The 17561-nt window shown below is 38.9% G+C and overlaps 1 protein-coding gene across 7 annotated transcripts in view; it reads right to left on the reverse strand.

The window, feature by feature from the left end:
- The window catches only part of CEP295 (centrosomal protein 295), a 48592-nt gene extending 35525 nt beyond the window's left edge, over positions 1-13067 (reverse strand). For 5 of the 7 annotated variants that reach the window (XR_011541096.1, XM_008525708.2, XM_008525707.2 and 2 more), the window contains exons 1-7: positions 12823-13067; positions 8522-8655; positions 7514-7714; positions 6502-6626; positions 5693-5786; positions 3146-3241; positions 171-311 (exon numbers count right to left, since the gene is read on the reverse strand). Coding sequence is in view for 6 of the 7 variants with exons in the window: in XM_008525708.2 (XP_008523930.2) it covers positions 171-311; positions 3146-3241; positions 5693-5786; positions 6502-6626; positions 7514-7714; positions 8522-8655; positions 12823-12958 (927 nt within the window). In the remaining variant the exon portion in view is untranslated. The remainder of the gene's footprint in view (positions 1-170; positions 312-3145; positions 3242-5692; positions 5787-6501; positions 6627-7513; positions 7715-8521; positions 8656-12822) is intronic. The other 2 variants (XM_070623853.1, XM_070623852.1) reach the window with 1 other exon arrangement.
- Positions 13068-17561: the final 4494 nt, after the last annotated feature.

Below are 17561 nucleotides of genomic sequence, written 5' to 3' on the forward strand. Positions count from 1 at the left end.
CCAACCTGAATTTAAATCAGGAGGTAAGAGAATGTTAGGAAACTTGAAATCCTAGGACTCAGACTCTGTTTTCACATTCTTCACACCTCTGTCCTTTGAGCCCATTCACTAATCCAGTTCTGCTGTGGGTGGGGCTATCAGAAGGGGTCAAGCCAGAACTTAATTCTTACCTGAGCCAAACGGATCCTTTTCATTGCTTGGAAACCCCGAACATGTGCTTTTTCACACTGCTGCATTCTCTCCTGCGCTGCTTGTTTTTGCAGTTCTTCTGATCTTTTAGCTTCTTCTTCAGCAGCCAAATGAGGATCTGGCTAGCAATCAATAACATTTTACACAGTTTAGAAGTGTGAAACAAAGTGATAACTAAAAAATAAAACAACTATAAAATTGGGTTTTTCTTCTTATGTAAAATTAAACAAAAAGAAGAGATATTTTTAAATGCCCACAATTATAAACAGAATGTATCCATGAAAAAAAAGAATCAAATTCTTAGTGTAAAGTTTTACAAGTTCATTTTAAACCAGATTACGCTATACTCACACACATTCCTCCATCGTTTTTTGTTAAGTAAAGAAATTCCATTAAAATGGCAATGTTGAAAGGTAAACACTGACAAAGCTTGTAGTGAAGAAACCACAAACCCAAAGGTCACATAAGTCATTGAGGGGAAGCACTAAGATTTATCTTTGGTTTTCAGCCAACATCTGATGCTTGGCTTCAGCCTCAGGAAGGCCAAATCATCAGAACATCTACTTCCTAGAACTTGTGCATAATCCATGTATTAACCTGCAATGCACGTAACAATGTGATATTATTAAATATGCTACTTTTGCATCTTTATTTGCATCAGATATTTGGACAGAAATCTTTTTAAGCACAATAGCAGAGTAATTTGATGAATTAAATAGTTTCTGCTTTACTTGTCTGCCGACATTTCTGGGTTTCACAGCAAATGATACAGTGGATCTGACTGGAAAAATATTTCCAGGATGAAAAATCCATTTGTAGTAAGTGTTAGGCAGCTGTCATTGACAAAGGAACAAACACAATGAAGGCCATGAGTAATTTAGGAATTTCAAGCATATGATGTTTTTTTAAGTTGTATGTATAGAAAGTAAATGTCACAAAACATAATTTTGAGAAGCCAGAGAATAACTGGTTCTAAGTAGGAATATAGCCAGCCACTTTCATCATTCTTTCAGCCAAAGACAAAATTTATGACATATAAGAGATTTTAGAACTACTTTATCAGTATATTCAAAGAAAACAGGATAGCAGCTGTCACATGTTAAAAAGGCTGACTGAAGAATGAAAGTAGTTTATTTGCAGAAAGCTGCTGAATAATAACCAAACATAAATGCCAAGAGTGCAAGTATTTTTCACATGATACCTGCTGTAAAGATCCTATTGTTGTACTCCAGGAAAGATGCTAAATTACTGTACATGTGATACAAGCCTAGATGCAGATAAAAATTCAGAGGTAATTTTGTTATCTGGAAAACCAATCACATTGCTCCATTGTCACATTTTAAACCAAAAGTTTAAGGACAGATTTTTCCATAAGTGATGGAGTGACAAAATAAATAAAAGGAAATATTAGAATGCTATAGTTTGTGGGACAGCTTTTATAAAACCGCATTATAACCACTGATCCAATCTTCAAGTTGAAGAGGAGGTTGGTCTTTTAGTTACTATCAAAAAGGAAAGTTTAATAACTTACTGTAACACCATCAGTGGAACCCTATACTAGTGCTAGGCAAAAAAAAGTCTTTTCATCAATCTTAGGTGGAAATAAACATCTATTTATTACTGCAAAAATGCAGTGTAGTAACCACAAGAGCAAGTTAGCAACAGACTGAAGTTATTGTTCCTGTATTTTAATCATATTGAAGTCGTAATAATAATTTACAATTTTAAACGAATCTCAAGATTATTCTTGTTTTTTACAAGTTAATTCTATGATGATGATATTCATCTGAGGGCTTGACCACACATCTATTTTAACACCTGCTATTAAGCAGTCAATCAAAATGTGTATTTGTTGCATTCTAAACTCACATGAATGCTACACTGAAGAAGTTTATTTTCCTACTAGCCAGATATATTCAACATGAAAAAAATTACAACTCATTGTTACAAAGAAACAGCAATTATAATAACAAGGAGATATCATTTGTCACTCTTAAGACTGGCAATAATTTTTTTTTTGAGGAAGATTAGTCCTGAGCTAACTACTGCCAATCCTCCTCTTGTTGCTGAGGAAGACTGGCCCTGAGCTAACATCCATGCCCATCTTCCTATACTTTATACGTGGGACGCCTACCACAGCATGCCTTTTGCCAAGCGGTGCCATGTCCGCACCCGGGATCCAAACCGGTGAACCCCAGGCCACCGAGAAGCAGAACATGTGAACTTAACTGCTATGCCACTGGGCCGGCCCCAAGACTGGCAATAATTTTTAAACCATAATATTCTATACAGACAAGGGTATGATAAGATGCCTTTCTCATGTTGCTGATGCTTTTTAAAAGGCAATTTAATGATCTGTATAAAATCTTATACAGTTTGGAATCAATAATTTCTCTTCTAGGAATCTATTCTAAACTTATACAGTTATAGATAGAAATGTACACAATTATTATGTTTGCATTATTTAGACAAGCAAAAAAAAAATGAATTGAGATTGGTTAAATAAATGCTATGATGAAATCTTAAGTGTCTATTAAAAATCATGTTTTTGAAAAGTGTGTGCACATGTTTATATAGAAAGACAATAATGAATTCATTAATGTATTAACCACATTACTTTTGGTGATGGAATCAGGTATTTTTCCTATAGTTTATGCTGATGTGCAGAGATCCAAAGTTTTCACAAAAAGCATGTAGTATTTTATGATAAAAAGTTTAAGTCAGCTATTTTAAAACATAACCATTTAAATAGCCAACTCCTTTCATTCATATTAAACATCACATGATAATTCAAAACATATTTAAAAGATTTTTTTATCACTATTACCCAAAGATGGTTAGTAGAGTTGTTCAAATTTTGACATCTGAGAACAACATACCTAGAATCAAGAAATAACTCAATTCAATGGACAGAGAAATAACAGTGAGGGTCATGAACAAACAATAAGTCAATCACCTGCTCTGTGTCCATCTCTCTATTCACAAAATTGAAAAGATGATGGTAGGTAGAACTACTGGTCTTCACATCAGAAATGCTCTTTACTTTAATGTTCTGAAAAATGGAACACAGAAAATAGAGTGTTAAGCTAAAAGCATTAATTTCCACTTAAAGCTGGACCCAAAGCAAAAAAATAATTGTATTTTACCCAGTTATCCTTATTCGTTTTTTTCACATGGGATCATGAACTGTATTTCCAGTAAACTGGCATTTAGATTTAAAAGCTAGATTGTATTTAGGAAAGAATACTAAATAACTGATGCTGTACAATTTACTGATTAACATCAGGTGGCACATAATGGCAAGTTGCTCCCCTATTACTAAGTTTGAACATTTGGCTACAGTTATTCGTGCCCACTGATAAGAGAAAGTTCTTTTCTCAAACAGAAATAGGCCAATGAACAAATGTAGAAGGATGACAGACACCTAACTGGTGCCAAAGTATCATCTCCCAGATTACTTGGTAATTAAAAAGAGAAAAATGTATCTTCACGATGGAGATCTCTTATAGTCACCAGAGCAACCAAATGAGATAAATATAGAATATGAGAAACTAGTCTAGCATCTTCAAAGAGTCTCAAATAGAAAAGTCGGGTAGGGTTGGGGGAAATAATGTTCTACATTAAGAGAGATTGAAGAGACAAAACAAGTAGAAGCAACGTGTGAATCTTGAGTGGATCCCGGTTGAAAAAAAGAAAAAAAGCTGTAAGACAATTTTAGGGATAGATGAAGAATTTTGATTATGGATTGTATATTAAAAGGTATTAAGGAATTAATGTTAATATTCTTGGTGTCTTATTTTGGTTGCATAAGAGAACGTCTTTATTCTCACAAGGAGCATGCTAAAGTATTAGGGTGAAATGTCATCTCTACAGCTTACATTCAAATGTATACATATATACACATAACTATCTGAAATTTATACACAATGCAAACATTCACTAGACTCAACTTCTCTGTATTTTGAAATTTTTCATAATAAAAAGTTGAGGGAAAAAAGTATAACCACACATTTACATACAATTCATATTTGCTAAATCACTTACGCAATGTTTTGCTCGTTTTATAAATTTTTGACCTTGGCTTGTTATAAACATTAGGAATTAAGACAAAGGTAATCAAAAGACACCATGGATAAAAAACTGCCTGCCTTTTAACACGGTACTGAGGGAGTGACTGAAATCTGACTCTGCCATTTGAATCATGTTGGATCAAATATTACACAGCAGATGGCTCAATCTAAAAGCGGGAAGGCTGACAAAATGAAAGGCTTAAGAGGCGAATATCTGGTACTTACGCTGACCAAATAAACATAAAATATACTTGTATATACAACTAACTAGACATCCCTATATAAGTTTTTTATTTCTACTTAACTTTTTAGACAAAAATAACTATGCAATTTTGATAATTATCCAAATAACCATTTCAGTAACAACAGAGAACGAAAAATACTTCTTAAAATTAATTTCCACTTTACTTAATAAATTGTTCTTTTCAGAAATAAGCTCCAAATCACAAAAGCACACATTTTACTCCCATAAAGAAATAAACCCCTCTCAGCGCTATGTAATCTTGTGTAAATTTATTAACTTATCTGAACCTAATTTCTTTATCTGTAAAATGGTAACAATTTACAATGCCCAAATTCTGAATGTGGGAAAGTCTACAGGGCAAATAATCTAGGGTTTTTTCCAATAAATAAAGGGCATCAAAAAAACCAACCAAACTATTGGTAGTTTTTAAAAAATCAAAAACATTATAGTTTTTCAAACAAAAAATTTTTTAAGACAACTGGGGAAAACTGAACAGACTGGGTATTAGATGATATTGGAAACAATCTTACTATTGTGCTTAAAAAAAAGTCCTTGGGGCCAGCCCCATGGCCTAGTAGTTAGGTTTGGCACACTCTGCTTAGGTGGCCCAAGTTCAGTTCCCAGGAGTGGACCTACACCACTTGTCAGGGACCATGCTGTGATGGAGACCCACATACAAAATAGAGGAGGATAGGGGCCGGCTCCGTGGTGCAGCGGTTAAGCGTGCACATTCTGCTTTGGCAGCCTAGGATTCACCTGTTCAGATCCCGGATGTGGACATGGCACTGCTTGGCAAGCCATGCTGTGGTAGGCGTCCCACATATAAAGTAGAGGAAGATGGGCACAGATGTTAGCTCAGGGCCAGTATTCCTCAGCAAAAAGAGGAGGATTGGCACAGATGTTAGCTCAGGGCAAATCTTCCTCAGCAAACAAAAAAAAGAAAGAAAGAAAGAAAAAAAGTCCTTATACATCAGAGATACATACTAAAGTATTCACAGGTAAAATGACACCTATTATTATTATTTATAAATAAGTTTTAAGTAGCTCAATGTGTTACTTGTACAAATAACAATAAAGTTTAAACATTAAACTTAAAATTAAAATACTGTTATATGTTGACCTCACTGAATTTTAATGGTAAAGAAGAATTATTATAACCTAGTTCTTCTCAACAGTGCAAGTAATTCACCTCAAAAAGAGTTGGAGGAGGAGGTGGCAGACTCGTAATTTTGGCAGATCTCTCTTTTTCCACAAGCAGTGCTTCCTTTCGAGCTTTTATATGCCTTAAAAAACAAAAGATGTCATAAATTAATCTCTTAATTAATACTACAGTACAACCCTTATGGTTAAAAATATGAAAGCCATAGGATCTCAAGGAATCCTCCAGTCTGATCCCACAGGATCACTACGCTGTTTAATAAAGAGTCTATACCCAGTGGACAAACAAGAAAATGTTTACCAAGTGAAAGAGGTGTATCTAAAGACATGACGTTCTACAGTGGGGACTGACCCAACAAAGATCCAATGTTCCTCAGTTTAGAACTGTTTAGCGGAAAAAAACTAGAAATGTTGATAAAGATGGCCCACTGTATAAAATGACCACTGGTGACTAGTAACAGGCACCTTCATTTTTACAACATACAGAAATACTCACTAATGACTTCCACCCTCTTTTAATGTTCTTATCACACTCATTTTCTTTTTTTACATCAGAGGTAGAAAGATTTTGGCTGACATGTATTCTGAACTAGTGGTACATTTCTACAGAGATGAAGTAATCACTGCAGAAGCCGGACTAGAAGAGAAAGCTCGTTTTGTTACTATGTTCACTAAGCAAACACTCCCCCACTGCATTATTTTTAAACCAAGTTTAACAAACGCAATAGTTATACCATATGCTTTTTACTTAATATCTGCTTAAACAGCACCCAATGCACCCTTGCCTTCCAGCCATATCAGTTTCAGTGGAGAATGTCGTAAAAATCATTATTACTTTACCAGGTTTTTTGTTTCATTAATATTTCTTTTTGATTTTTCTGTACTTTCAGGGCCTCTTTATGCCTCATTTCTGCTTTTCTTTTTCTTTCTGCTGCCCGCTGTGCCAGAGCATTCAAATCAGGTTCCTAAAATACATATATTACTTAAAATGTCATGTTAAACAAGATTAAATGCCAAACATAAAATAATACGGGTGGCTCCTCAGTCAGGGCAAAAACCATGAAGGTGGTATTCAAATGACTGAGGTCTGGGGAGACACTGCACTAAAGCACAAAGTTAATCACGGCATAAATACAGCACCACAATCTGATGCCAGACCCAAAGGCTATCCCCAAAAACACAGACTAAACTAGGGACCAAGGAATATATTTGACTTCCATATTCTTTAAAGATCTTTCTTTTCCTTGCTAGTAGTTTGATATCAATGACCTGCCTTCTTTAGAACCAGCTCGCTTATTTTGTGCAACTCTCTCTGGGACTGCAATCTAGTATTTTCCAATCATGAATCACAATAAACAACAAAGCAAGGTCAGGGAGCAATCTTAAACACTGAGTTCACGTCTACTTCGCCTTCCTGAAAGTCATCAAAGGATTTTTACTGTCTGAATGAAATCTAAGTGTATATACATTAAGCTATACATGTTTTGGAGGTATGAAGAATAATAATGACATGGGAAATCTGAATTTACCCCAGTGAATCTGTCCAAAGTGCTAGAAATAAACAACTCCTGATTCCAAAGGTTACTATTTTATTTACCCAGCTAGCTAAGGACTGGCTGGGAATAACGCTAATTTAAACGTCGTAGGAAGATAGATTTCACTTGACGTGACTCTTAGTGGGAAATGAACCTAGCAGCATTCTTAAAATATATTAAATTCACAAATTAGTTCAGGCTGCCCAAAACAAATTCTATACATGAAAACATTTTTATCAGACAAGTATTTAACAACTAAATTTACTTTTAACCAATATAACTGGCACAGACAGGTAGTCAAGTAAGTGCTCGCTCACATTTTCTTTGGCTTGTTGATGTCCCTCTCCTATAGTTCTTAAACTTGCCAAATATAGTTTTTCCAAGTTCTTTATTTTCTGAGTTTGTGATTCTTCCCATTCTGTCCTTAGCTCCTCTGCCAAACGAGTGAATTGCTGATTTCTCCTCTGTTTTATATCTTCTCTTATCTGTAAAGCAATACCTCTTTCTTGTTCTCGAACCTAAAGAATGAATATTTAACAGATTATAAGAAAAGGATCTTAATTCAACTTTTTTGAAAAGCCATTTGTAAACAGGAACTTAAATGAATTCTCTTTAGGTCTATCAATTCTCCTCAAAATCCACAAATTAGATAAGACCTATGTAAAGCAGAAAATCCAAGGGATAGAGAAAAAATTAAAATTTCAATACTAGTTCTAAAGTTCCCTCATGGATTAGCTAATATACCCCACCAGCAAAGCCCTTATGGGACTGCCATTATCATTCTAATAACCCATGAAGAGGCTAAAAATGGTAAGCATGATTCAACAAAATTTCCAGCCCAGATGAGTACAGACAGAGCTAGATGAAAACTCCGTATCTGTGGTCCATCGTCACCAATTCTAGACAGAATGGCACCAAAAACACGCTTCACAAAGACTTAACCATCTTACTTAAAAAGAATAATCTACAACTTCTTAATAAATTTGTTTCAGCAGCTAATAATCTTTCCAGTAGGTCTCCTTCAAAGTCATTCTAATCTTCCTGCTCTAATCTTCATCAGTAACGCATGATTTTAAAAAATATTTAAAGAACCATTTCCCAATAATTATTGAGTCAAATAATCCCTATCCTCAAACTCTCCTTCAATCTATTTAACATTTTAGCCTATTTTTCAAATGTCCCCAAACCAGTTTATATGCAGGAGCCGAACCAGGGCTCGTGTACAGCCAGAAAAGGAACATTTTATTTAGAACATTCTAATGTAAAAAATACCAATAATTTGGGGAAGACAAAGAACTTGAAACTTTGTTCCAAATATATCTTACCTGTAGCAATCTTAGTTTTCGTCTTCTTTCATAATCTTCCTTTAAAATGAAGGCTTCTTCATTGGGACTCAATCTCAGCCTGCCAGCACTCGCTACCTTTCTTTTCATTTCCGTGTACTTTAAATACAAAGGTTCTGAATTTTAAAAAAGAAAAATGTCTATTAGGGTAGAAAAGAATAATTTTTAAAATACATATTAATACTTTGACATTTAAAGGGCTGTATACATGCAAATAAAATAATTTGAGTAAACAAAGTTCAACTTATTTACAAATAGCAATTATTAATTCAGCACTTACATCAGCGGTTCTCAGATGGGTGGGAAGGGGTTAAGTGGAGGGTAAATCAGCACTACTTGAAGAAGTCTGTCCCTATCTTCAGCAGATTATTGTTTACCTAGACTATCTGGGACCTGACTTACTCCGGTTGGGATTTCCAGAGTTTACCTGGGATTTCCAGAGTTTACCGAGCTTAAACGTAAAAAAGCAGAGACTTAAAAAGATGTGTTAGCATAGAATGAATGTTTTCACAATTACAATTTAACAGTTCATAACTTTGATAACTTGTTTATAACCAGCAAGACTGCTGTAATTTCAAGAGCTGTTGGTCTCTAGATTCCACTCCTAGTCTGTCGTACATAACTTAATCACCACGTGTCATTGTACTGTATGGAATCACATCAACCCCGCAACAATTCTTCAATAATTACAGTGGTGTGATTGATTTTTAAATGAATGACCATTTGAAAAATTTCTTTAAGAACAATTCTGACGTTTGGATGAGCCAACTGTTTAGATTCCGAGATCTGTTCCTCTAGTGCTACTGTTTATACTCAAGTGTTCTCACTCTCCTCCCCGGATTATAACATGGATACAGTTCTTGATCTTTCTGAAGCTAGCTTAAGCCCCACTACTTCACAAAGCTGTCCCCTAGCAATTCTTGCTCTGCTCGCCTAAGCCTTCATTCCCCACTTACCCACCTATAAAACATTATTATCTTTCCATTCGTATGGGGACTAATCTAACGTTGTGTTGTATTACCCTCCTCTAGTTTGCCCTTTCTAGTTAGACTCCTAACAACTGAAGGATAGAGGCTATATAGTTTTATTTCATTTTAATGTTCAAATTCATTTAATAAATAACAACTACCAGACAATATTTCACATACTATGGATGGATACTGTTTTCACTCAGGCGCAATCACAATAAAGGCTAGGAGAATTCAAGGTTAACTAATAGACACTAATACTTTCTGAGTGAATTTTCCATCAAAACGTAAGCTCCATGAGGGCAAGAATGGTCTTACTCACAGTTTTATGCCCACAGCCTAAAAACAGTGCCTTGCACAGAAACAGGTACTTTAGCAAGTGTGTGGACTGAAAGAATGACTCACTCAGTAAGTTAATTCATGCAAAGTACTACACAGGTATACACGATCATTGTTAATATTTTTAATAGGACGCTGACCCAAAAAGGAGTAACTGTTTGCATTTGAAAATCTTTTCCAATGCATCTCGCTCATCTGATACAACGCTTGGTAATAGGAGGGAAAGTGCCAATTGTTTCCCTCATTTTATACATGAAGAAACAAAAGCCTCTTGGGTTGAAGAACCTGTCCTAAGTGACAATATCTACTGGCAGAGCCAAGGGAAGAATCTGGTTTCCTTATTCCACATGGCTCCTAACCTGACATGCTAAAATGTGCATTGAGGAAAATTTTGTTTAAGCTCGTACTTTTTGCAAGAGGGAGTGACGAACAGAGAAGAACTGAACAAAGAAGAAAAATGAGCAAGATTAAATTTAGTCTTCACAGTATGTCTTCATGAATTCATCTGAAGGTCTTTGAAAATTCACTCATATTCAAACTATTAGACTAATTCCCGATAAATCTCATAGATCAAGTATCAAGGCAAAAAGAAAAAAGACAACAGACTGTAAAATTCCGTTTACATGAAGTTCAAAAACAAGCAAGACCAATGCATGATGAGAGAGGTTAAAACAGACGTCACGTGTCTGGAGGTCACTGACTTGGAGGGGACACAAAGGAGCCTGCAGGGGTGCTGGGAAACTTCTCTATTTTGATCTGTGTGATGGTCACACAGGTGCATATATATGTAAAAATTCCTCAAATGGCACATTTAGATTTGTGTATTTTATTCTGTGTTATATCTCAATAAGAAAATAAAAAACTATTTTTTCAGATTGTTTTGAGTATCCATCATCTCACTGGCTAGACGATTACAGGAAAATATACATACATTGGTTATTTTTACCTCCCAAAATGTGACAGAATAACTTTCTTCTTGCATATAATTTTCTTAATTTTAACTTATTTGGAAGTAATTTCAGACTTAGCATTCCCACATACTCTTTCCCTACCTTCTCTAAATGTCAACCACAGTACAATGATCAAAACCAGGAAAACAACACTAGCACAATACTTTTAACTAATCTACAGACTTTATTCAAATTTTGCCAATTATCCCACTAATGTCCATTTTCTGGACCAGGACCCAACCCAAAGAGAACACATTATGTTTGATTGTTGTGTTACTCTGGGTCCTCCAAGAAGCAGACGCCAAGACGGGATTAAACCCACAAAGATTTTATCAGGGCAAATGCCTGTTGTGAGGGAAAATGGGGAGGGAGTTGGTAAAAGCTGGGAGCACAGACTTCCAGGAAAATCTGACACTGAGTGAAGGAGGGAGGGAAAGTTGGGTGAATGCTCTTAGACTGCCATGCAGTTTAAGGCAGGCTCAGCAAGACCTCTGGGAAGTCCTTAAGCCAAAATCCCTTGTTTCTCAGCAACAGGGCTGCTAGGCAGTCAACTGGCTAGGAGCAGCCCAAGGGAAGCAACTACGTAAATGGGCTTCAGGCTACAGGTGCTGAGGGTCTGTGAATTACACTCTAATGGCTGCTGGCGAGGTTGTCATCTCTCCTTGGACTCTAATCTGAGATAGTTCCTCAGTCTCTCTTTTCAAGCTCTTGACATTTTTGAAAAATACTGGCCATATATTTTGCAGAATGTTCCTCAATTTGGATTCATTTAATCTCTTCTTGTAGTTACACTGTGGTTATGCATTTTTGGCAAGGACACCACAGAAGTGATGTACCTTCTCAATGCATCACATCAGGAGGTACATCACGGTAACACGTCTTACTACCGGTGATATGAATTTGGATCACTTGGTTAAGGTGGTGTCTTACCAGGTTTCTGTACTGTAGTTACTACTTTTTCTTTATAAGTATCTGGTGGAGAGAGAGTTGAGGCTATATAAATATCATGTTCCTCATCATACTTTTGCCCACTAAGTTTAGTATCCATTGATGAATGTTGTCTAAAACAACTACTGCGGCATTTATCAAAAGGTATTTTCTATTTCCATCATTCCTTCTACACTTGGACTTGTACTGTTAGGAAGAGTTTCCCTTGCTCCCTCATTTATGTGTTATTTATTTGTATCAATGTGGATTTTTAAATTCTAGGTATAATTACTATTCAAAAACAGAGATGATACTACTTATCTTACAAGATTTTGTCCTGAGGATTAAATGGCACCTGGCACACTGTAACCACAAAATTAATACTGGACCTAGATGTAGGTTCAAGACCCAACAATGCCACTTATGGCAGGGAGACACTGGCTGAGTCACTTAAGTCACTTTGCTCTCGTTTTCTTAAACTATATAATGGGAATAATAATATCTACCCCAACAGGTTTTTCTGATGATTATGTGACTTAATGAATGTAAAACTTCTACCTTCTAATTAATACCTTCTAAGTATTAAAGACCCAAACGTTCCCCATTATTTTAAAAGCTCAGTTTGTGGCAGGACTTAATACTTGAGAAACTACAAGAGAGAGACCCCAGAAGAGAGCATGCGCTCTGCAGGAAACGATTCCAGGCAGTCTTAAAGGGCTACTAGATGTCAGGCCACGTCCGCGAGTGACCCGGCGGAAGGGTGGGCAGGACGCACCGAGAAGCGACTGCAGCAGCACCCGCGGAGGCCCTCCCGGCCACCCTGTCCTGGAAGCTGGGCGCCCCGCGCGAGCCGACCCCAAGGGCGCGCAGAGCCACACGCGCCAAAGGCCCGGGAGCAGACTCTCGCCCGAAGCGTGCGGGTCTGGGTCGGGACGCCCCTCCCGCCCCGACGCCCCTTACAGCCTCCAGCCCACCCGGCCTGCCGAGGCCCGCGAGGCCTTCGCGGCATCCCCTTCCTCGGAGCACACTCCCGTCTCCCGGGCCTCAGGGAGTCGCGCACGGCCGGGGCCGCGGGTTGCACGGCGCGTCCGTCCCTCACCGGAGAATCTGGAGCCTGCAGTCAGGACCCGCAGCTCAGCCAGAGAAGGCCACGGCGACCGCCGCCGATCCGCTTCCCGACAGCCGTTTGTGCGCCTGCGGGGCGGCCATCGCGGAGCCGCCGTCACTTCCGTCATTCAAACCGCCCGCCAATGGCGGGGCCAAACCGCGGGAATCCGCCCGGTCCGGCCTCCCCGGAGGCCGCCGGGACGGCCGCGCCAGAGGAGCCGGCTCCCCGCGCACGCGCACCTGCCAGCACCTACGTAGGGCCCCATTATTTCTCATCCTTGCTGCGGCGTTGAAGTTTTACGTCTTCTGTCTCAATGTGCTCATTTTACAGATCAGGAGACAGAGAGACGGGAAGAGGAAGGTATTTGCCCAGAGCCGTGAGAGTGACTTTAGTCTTACGCCCCATGATGAAGATGCCTTGGGATATGCATCCTTTTAGGCAGTAACTACACAATTCTTTTGGTACTATTAGGCCATTATGTCCGATAGCTTTCATTAAAGACCTCCAACTCCTGCAACAGGGAGCCGTGGCATGATACTCTGGGCCTCCAGAGGCCCGGCACACCTAGAACATGTCATGGATTTATCTACTGAAAATAGCTTGTAATCAGAGAGGAGATGAGGGCAGGTTCATATTTATTAAGCTTCTATTATGTGCCAAGTCCATTGTGCTAGGTGCAGGGGAGACAAGGCTAAATGGGTTATCGCCCTTATCCTAGATTTGGTAGTCTAGGCGGTGAAACATACAAGGAATCAAAAGATTAGAAAATGAGGAGTGAGGAAGAGGGAAGTTGCTGACCAGATCTGGCTTCCTTGCGAAGAGGTCAGAGGGAGTTAAGAAAAGACAGAAGGCGAGGAAACCGATCAGGATACTACCCCTGGAAATGAAAGAGGATTGCAATGAGAATGGAGAGAAGTGGATAGATTTAAGAGGCAAATAGAAGGCCAAACATCAGGAATTGGTTTTGGAAGGCACAGAAGAGGGAGAAATCAACCATGATGCCTGGGTTCCATATTTGGCAACTGAATGGATGGGGATAACATCCTACTGGAGCAAAGGAAGAGGAGCAAGTTTGAGGGCAGACGTAATGAGTTAAGCTTTGACTAGTTTGAATTTGAGCTGTTTATGGGATAGCTAGACAAAAGAATGAATTGCAGAGATATTTAGGAAGCAGAATTAGCCGTACTGACAGACAATTGCGTGTGAGTTGAGGGAAAAGAGAGAGTGAAGTTAACCTCACAGGCCACTAGCGATGGTGGTGGTGGTGCCATCAACCGAGGGAGAAGTCAGAAGTGGGAGTCAGTTAAGTGGGCAGGTTGATGAACTGGCTCTGGACATGTTGAAATTCGCATGCCTGTGGAACATCCAGTGATGTGCAGTAAGCAGATGCATACAGTGATAAGACAGCCCACAGGACTGGGCTAGCATGTAGACTTGGGTTTACTTTCTATACAAGTGATAACCAAACCTATAGAAGTACATGAGATCGCTTAGAATTTGCAAAGTGAGAAAAGCAGTGAGCTAAGGACCAAACTCTGAGGAACACCAAAACTTAAAAGAATTGGAGAAAGGAACTGTCAAGTACATGAAGAAATAATGTGACCCCACCTCGGTTTTACAGATGAGGAAGCTGAGTTATAAAATACAAGTTTAGTGACTTGACCAAGAGCACATGTAAGTGAAGGGTGGAACCAGGACTAGAATTCATGTCCTTATCTCAAATACTAAGATTCTTCCTCTCTGCCTCCCTTCCCATTTCCTGTCACATTTATCTTGATGAATAATTGTATTCATTCTAAACATGTTCTTCAACGTCCTCCACACAGACTCAGAGATACCCTCCCACACTCAATGAAAAATGTGCCCATTATTTCATGTCTTGGGCTACATTTAGTGACCACTATGTTTTCCAGGAGCAGCCTGCACATTCCCCATCATGGAACCTATCAGTTCCTATTGAACTGAGCTGTTTATGGGGCTCTTTATTGATTAGACTCTGAATTCCTCAAGAACTGGGAATGCATTATGTTCAGTTGCCTGCCACATAGAGTTTCTCAAATGTTTGTTGAATGAATGAATAAATGAATGAATGAGTGAATGAATTATATGCTCCACTTCAGCAGCCTGCATCCTAGGCAGGAATTCTACAGTTGGAGATTTTGAATTAAGGCTATTCTGGTTTTGGCAGTAAGGAATCAAAGGAAGCATAGCAGGTTTCGAGTCAGAGGATCTGGTTTAGCATGACAATTCATACTTTCTAGCTGTGGGACCCTAAGCCAATGAGCCTTAGTTTCTCTTTTGGTTCTGTATCAGTGCCAACCAAACCACCCTGGAATGTCCAAAATGGCTCACTCATTACGGCTGGCAGTTGATGCTGGCTGACAGCTGAAAGCTCAGCTGGAACTGTTGAATGAAGTTCCTTCCTCTGGTCTCTCCATGTGGGTTAGACTTCTTACTAGCTGAGTTTCGAGAGGGAGTGTCCTAAGGGTAAGCATTCCCCAAGAAAGAAAGTGGAAGCTGCAAGTTCTTTTAAAGGCGAGACTGAAAAGTAGTAATAGTAAGTTCTGCCACATTTTATTAAAGTATCATAAGGCCAGTCCAGATTCAAGTGAAAGAGAAATGAACTCCATCTCTCAGTGGGGAGAGTGATAAAGCATTTGCAGCCATCGCAGTTTCCTTAGTAATACTTGACCTGCCCTCTTCACATGGTGGTTGGAGACTCAAAAGGCCTGAATCATACAAGAGCCCTTTATAAACTCTAAAGAGATATACCCATGTTAGGTAATTTAGCAGTTACTTTATATTTTCTGTCTGGCACCTTTCTCTCTTCTTCTGTACAGACCCAGCCCTCCAGGCCATAGACCTGTGACCCAGACTGGGCAAATCACAGTTCCCTGTCTTGCTCACCACTGGGACTGATGCAAGGATGGGTCCATAATCTAAACGGGGTCCATCAGAGTCTTTCACAGGAGTTTTTCCTACTGGAGCCAGCAGGGATGAATATTTTCCTCTCTGGGCTCATGTTAGGATTTGGAACTGGAGCTTCTCCAGTGAGATTCCCCACCATGTAGCCCCCCACAAGCTAGTCTGAAAGAACGAATCTGACATTCAGCAAGAACACAGAGAGAGAGTTCTGACAGTGTTCAAGTCCCTGGATCCAGCTGTCCCTGAGGTGAGCCCATTCTGTAGCTGCTGATAGGAGCCATTAAATCCTCCCTTCTTAAGCTGCTTTGAATGGGAGTTTCTCTTTTTTGCGAATTGAAAGAGGCTCTAGATTTACATTTAAATTCTCATAGACAAACAACTTCTGGGCATCTTGGGAAATAGTATAGAATAAAAGTTAAGATCTTGGACCTTGAGTCCAATTGCCTGGATTCATATTTCTGGCTTAGAAACTCTGTGGCCTTGAACTAATTCCTGAACCTCTTGTAAAGTCGGTTTCCTCATCTTTAAAAGGATGTAGGAAAAGTATTCAAAAGGTTGTTGGGAGGTTTAAAGCTCTTAAGCCAGTGCCTGGCACAACGTGTGCAATAAATATTATCTTTTTTTGGCTTTTATTTTAAATACATTCATTTTAGACCATAGGGAGGCAAAAAAAATGTGTTTATTGGTGTTTTTGGTTTAATTTCTAATTAGGTCCTTTTGTACTTTTTAGGCCTAGGGAGAAGCATGTATGTTTAGCTTCCAGTGTGGTTATCCCACCAGGAAGAATATTAATAAGCAGTGATCAGGAGGAGGAGTTGCCCTAGGCAGTAACGACATTAGCGTGAGCAGTCGCCATGTAATGCTGCCCCTCTCAAAATGCAACTGAAGGTGTTGGGGATTGGAGCCGTTTAACTCATTTCTCTGATGGTAGCAGTTTCACTGTTCTGAGCTCTCTTTAATCTTTATCCACATCCAATACAAGAGGCTGACATTAAAGTCGGCCAGGGGACCCTCAATAATTCTCATGTATAAAATCCAGAAGAAAGAGAACCTCTGCAAGAACAGAAATATTCAGACTTCCATCTGACCATCTGCCGCCTGCCCTCTCTCTGGCATAAACACCACGGGGCTTAACAAATGGTAGTATCTCAAAAGGATAATTTAGAGCTGCCATCAGGAGTGAGATTAAGAGCATCCAGCAGGAGAGAAAAGATGGGCTGGGAAAGGCTTTCAAAAGCTATAAATATTTTTTTAAAGGTGTGTGGGTAGGTCCAAGTGTGGGGAGGAATTGGACCATTTATTGAAGGAGAGTGAGAAATGAGAGGAGAGAATGGGGAAATTGATTTTGTTTCATCTTTTAAATCTTTTGCAGCACATTACTAATATGATATTTATTCATATTATTAATATCTGTTAAGCCATAGTGTGGAGATGGTGAGTTATATACTTAAAAAGACACAGAAGTCTAAATGAAAACGGGGAAAAAAGGAGATTATTTACAACCCAGAACAGTACATAACAGTTGAGGAGGATTGGGTGGGGTGGGGAACGGTTTTGCAGCTGGAGTCAGAAAATGTGGATTTGAACATCTGCTTGACCAATAATTAACCTCTGTGAGGCTCAGTCTCTATCTATAAAATGAGGATAAAAATATCCAACATTTATTGGGCAGTGTATATCCTAGGAATGTTAATACCCATGCTATCTTATAGAGCAGTTGTAAAGACCAAATAGAAAAAGCTGTGGGGCCGGCCTGGTGGTGCAGCGGTTAAGTTCACACGTTCCGCTTCAGCGGTCCAGGGTTT

Source organism: Equus przewalskii, chromosome 6 (genome assembly GCF_037783145.1).
Source record: "Equus przewalskii isolate Varuska chromosome 6, EquPr2, whole genome shotgun sequence".
NCBI lineage: Eukaryota > Metazoa > Chordata > Mammalia > Perissodactyla > Equidae > Equus > Equus przewalskii.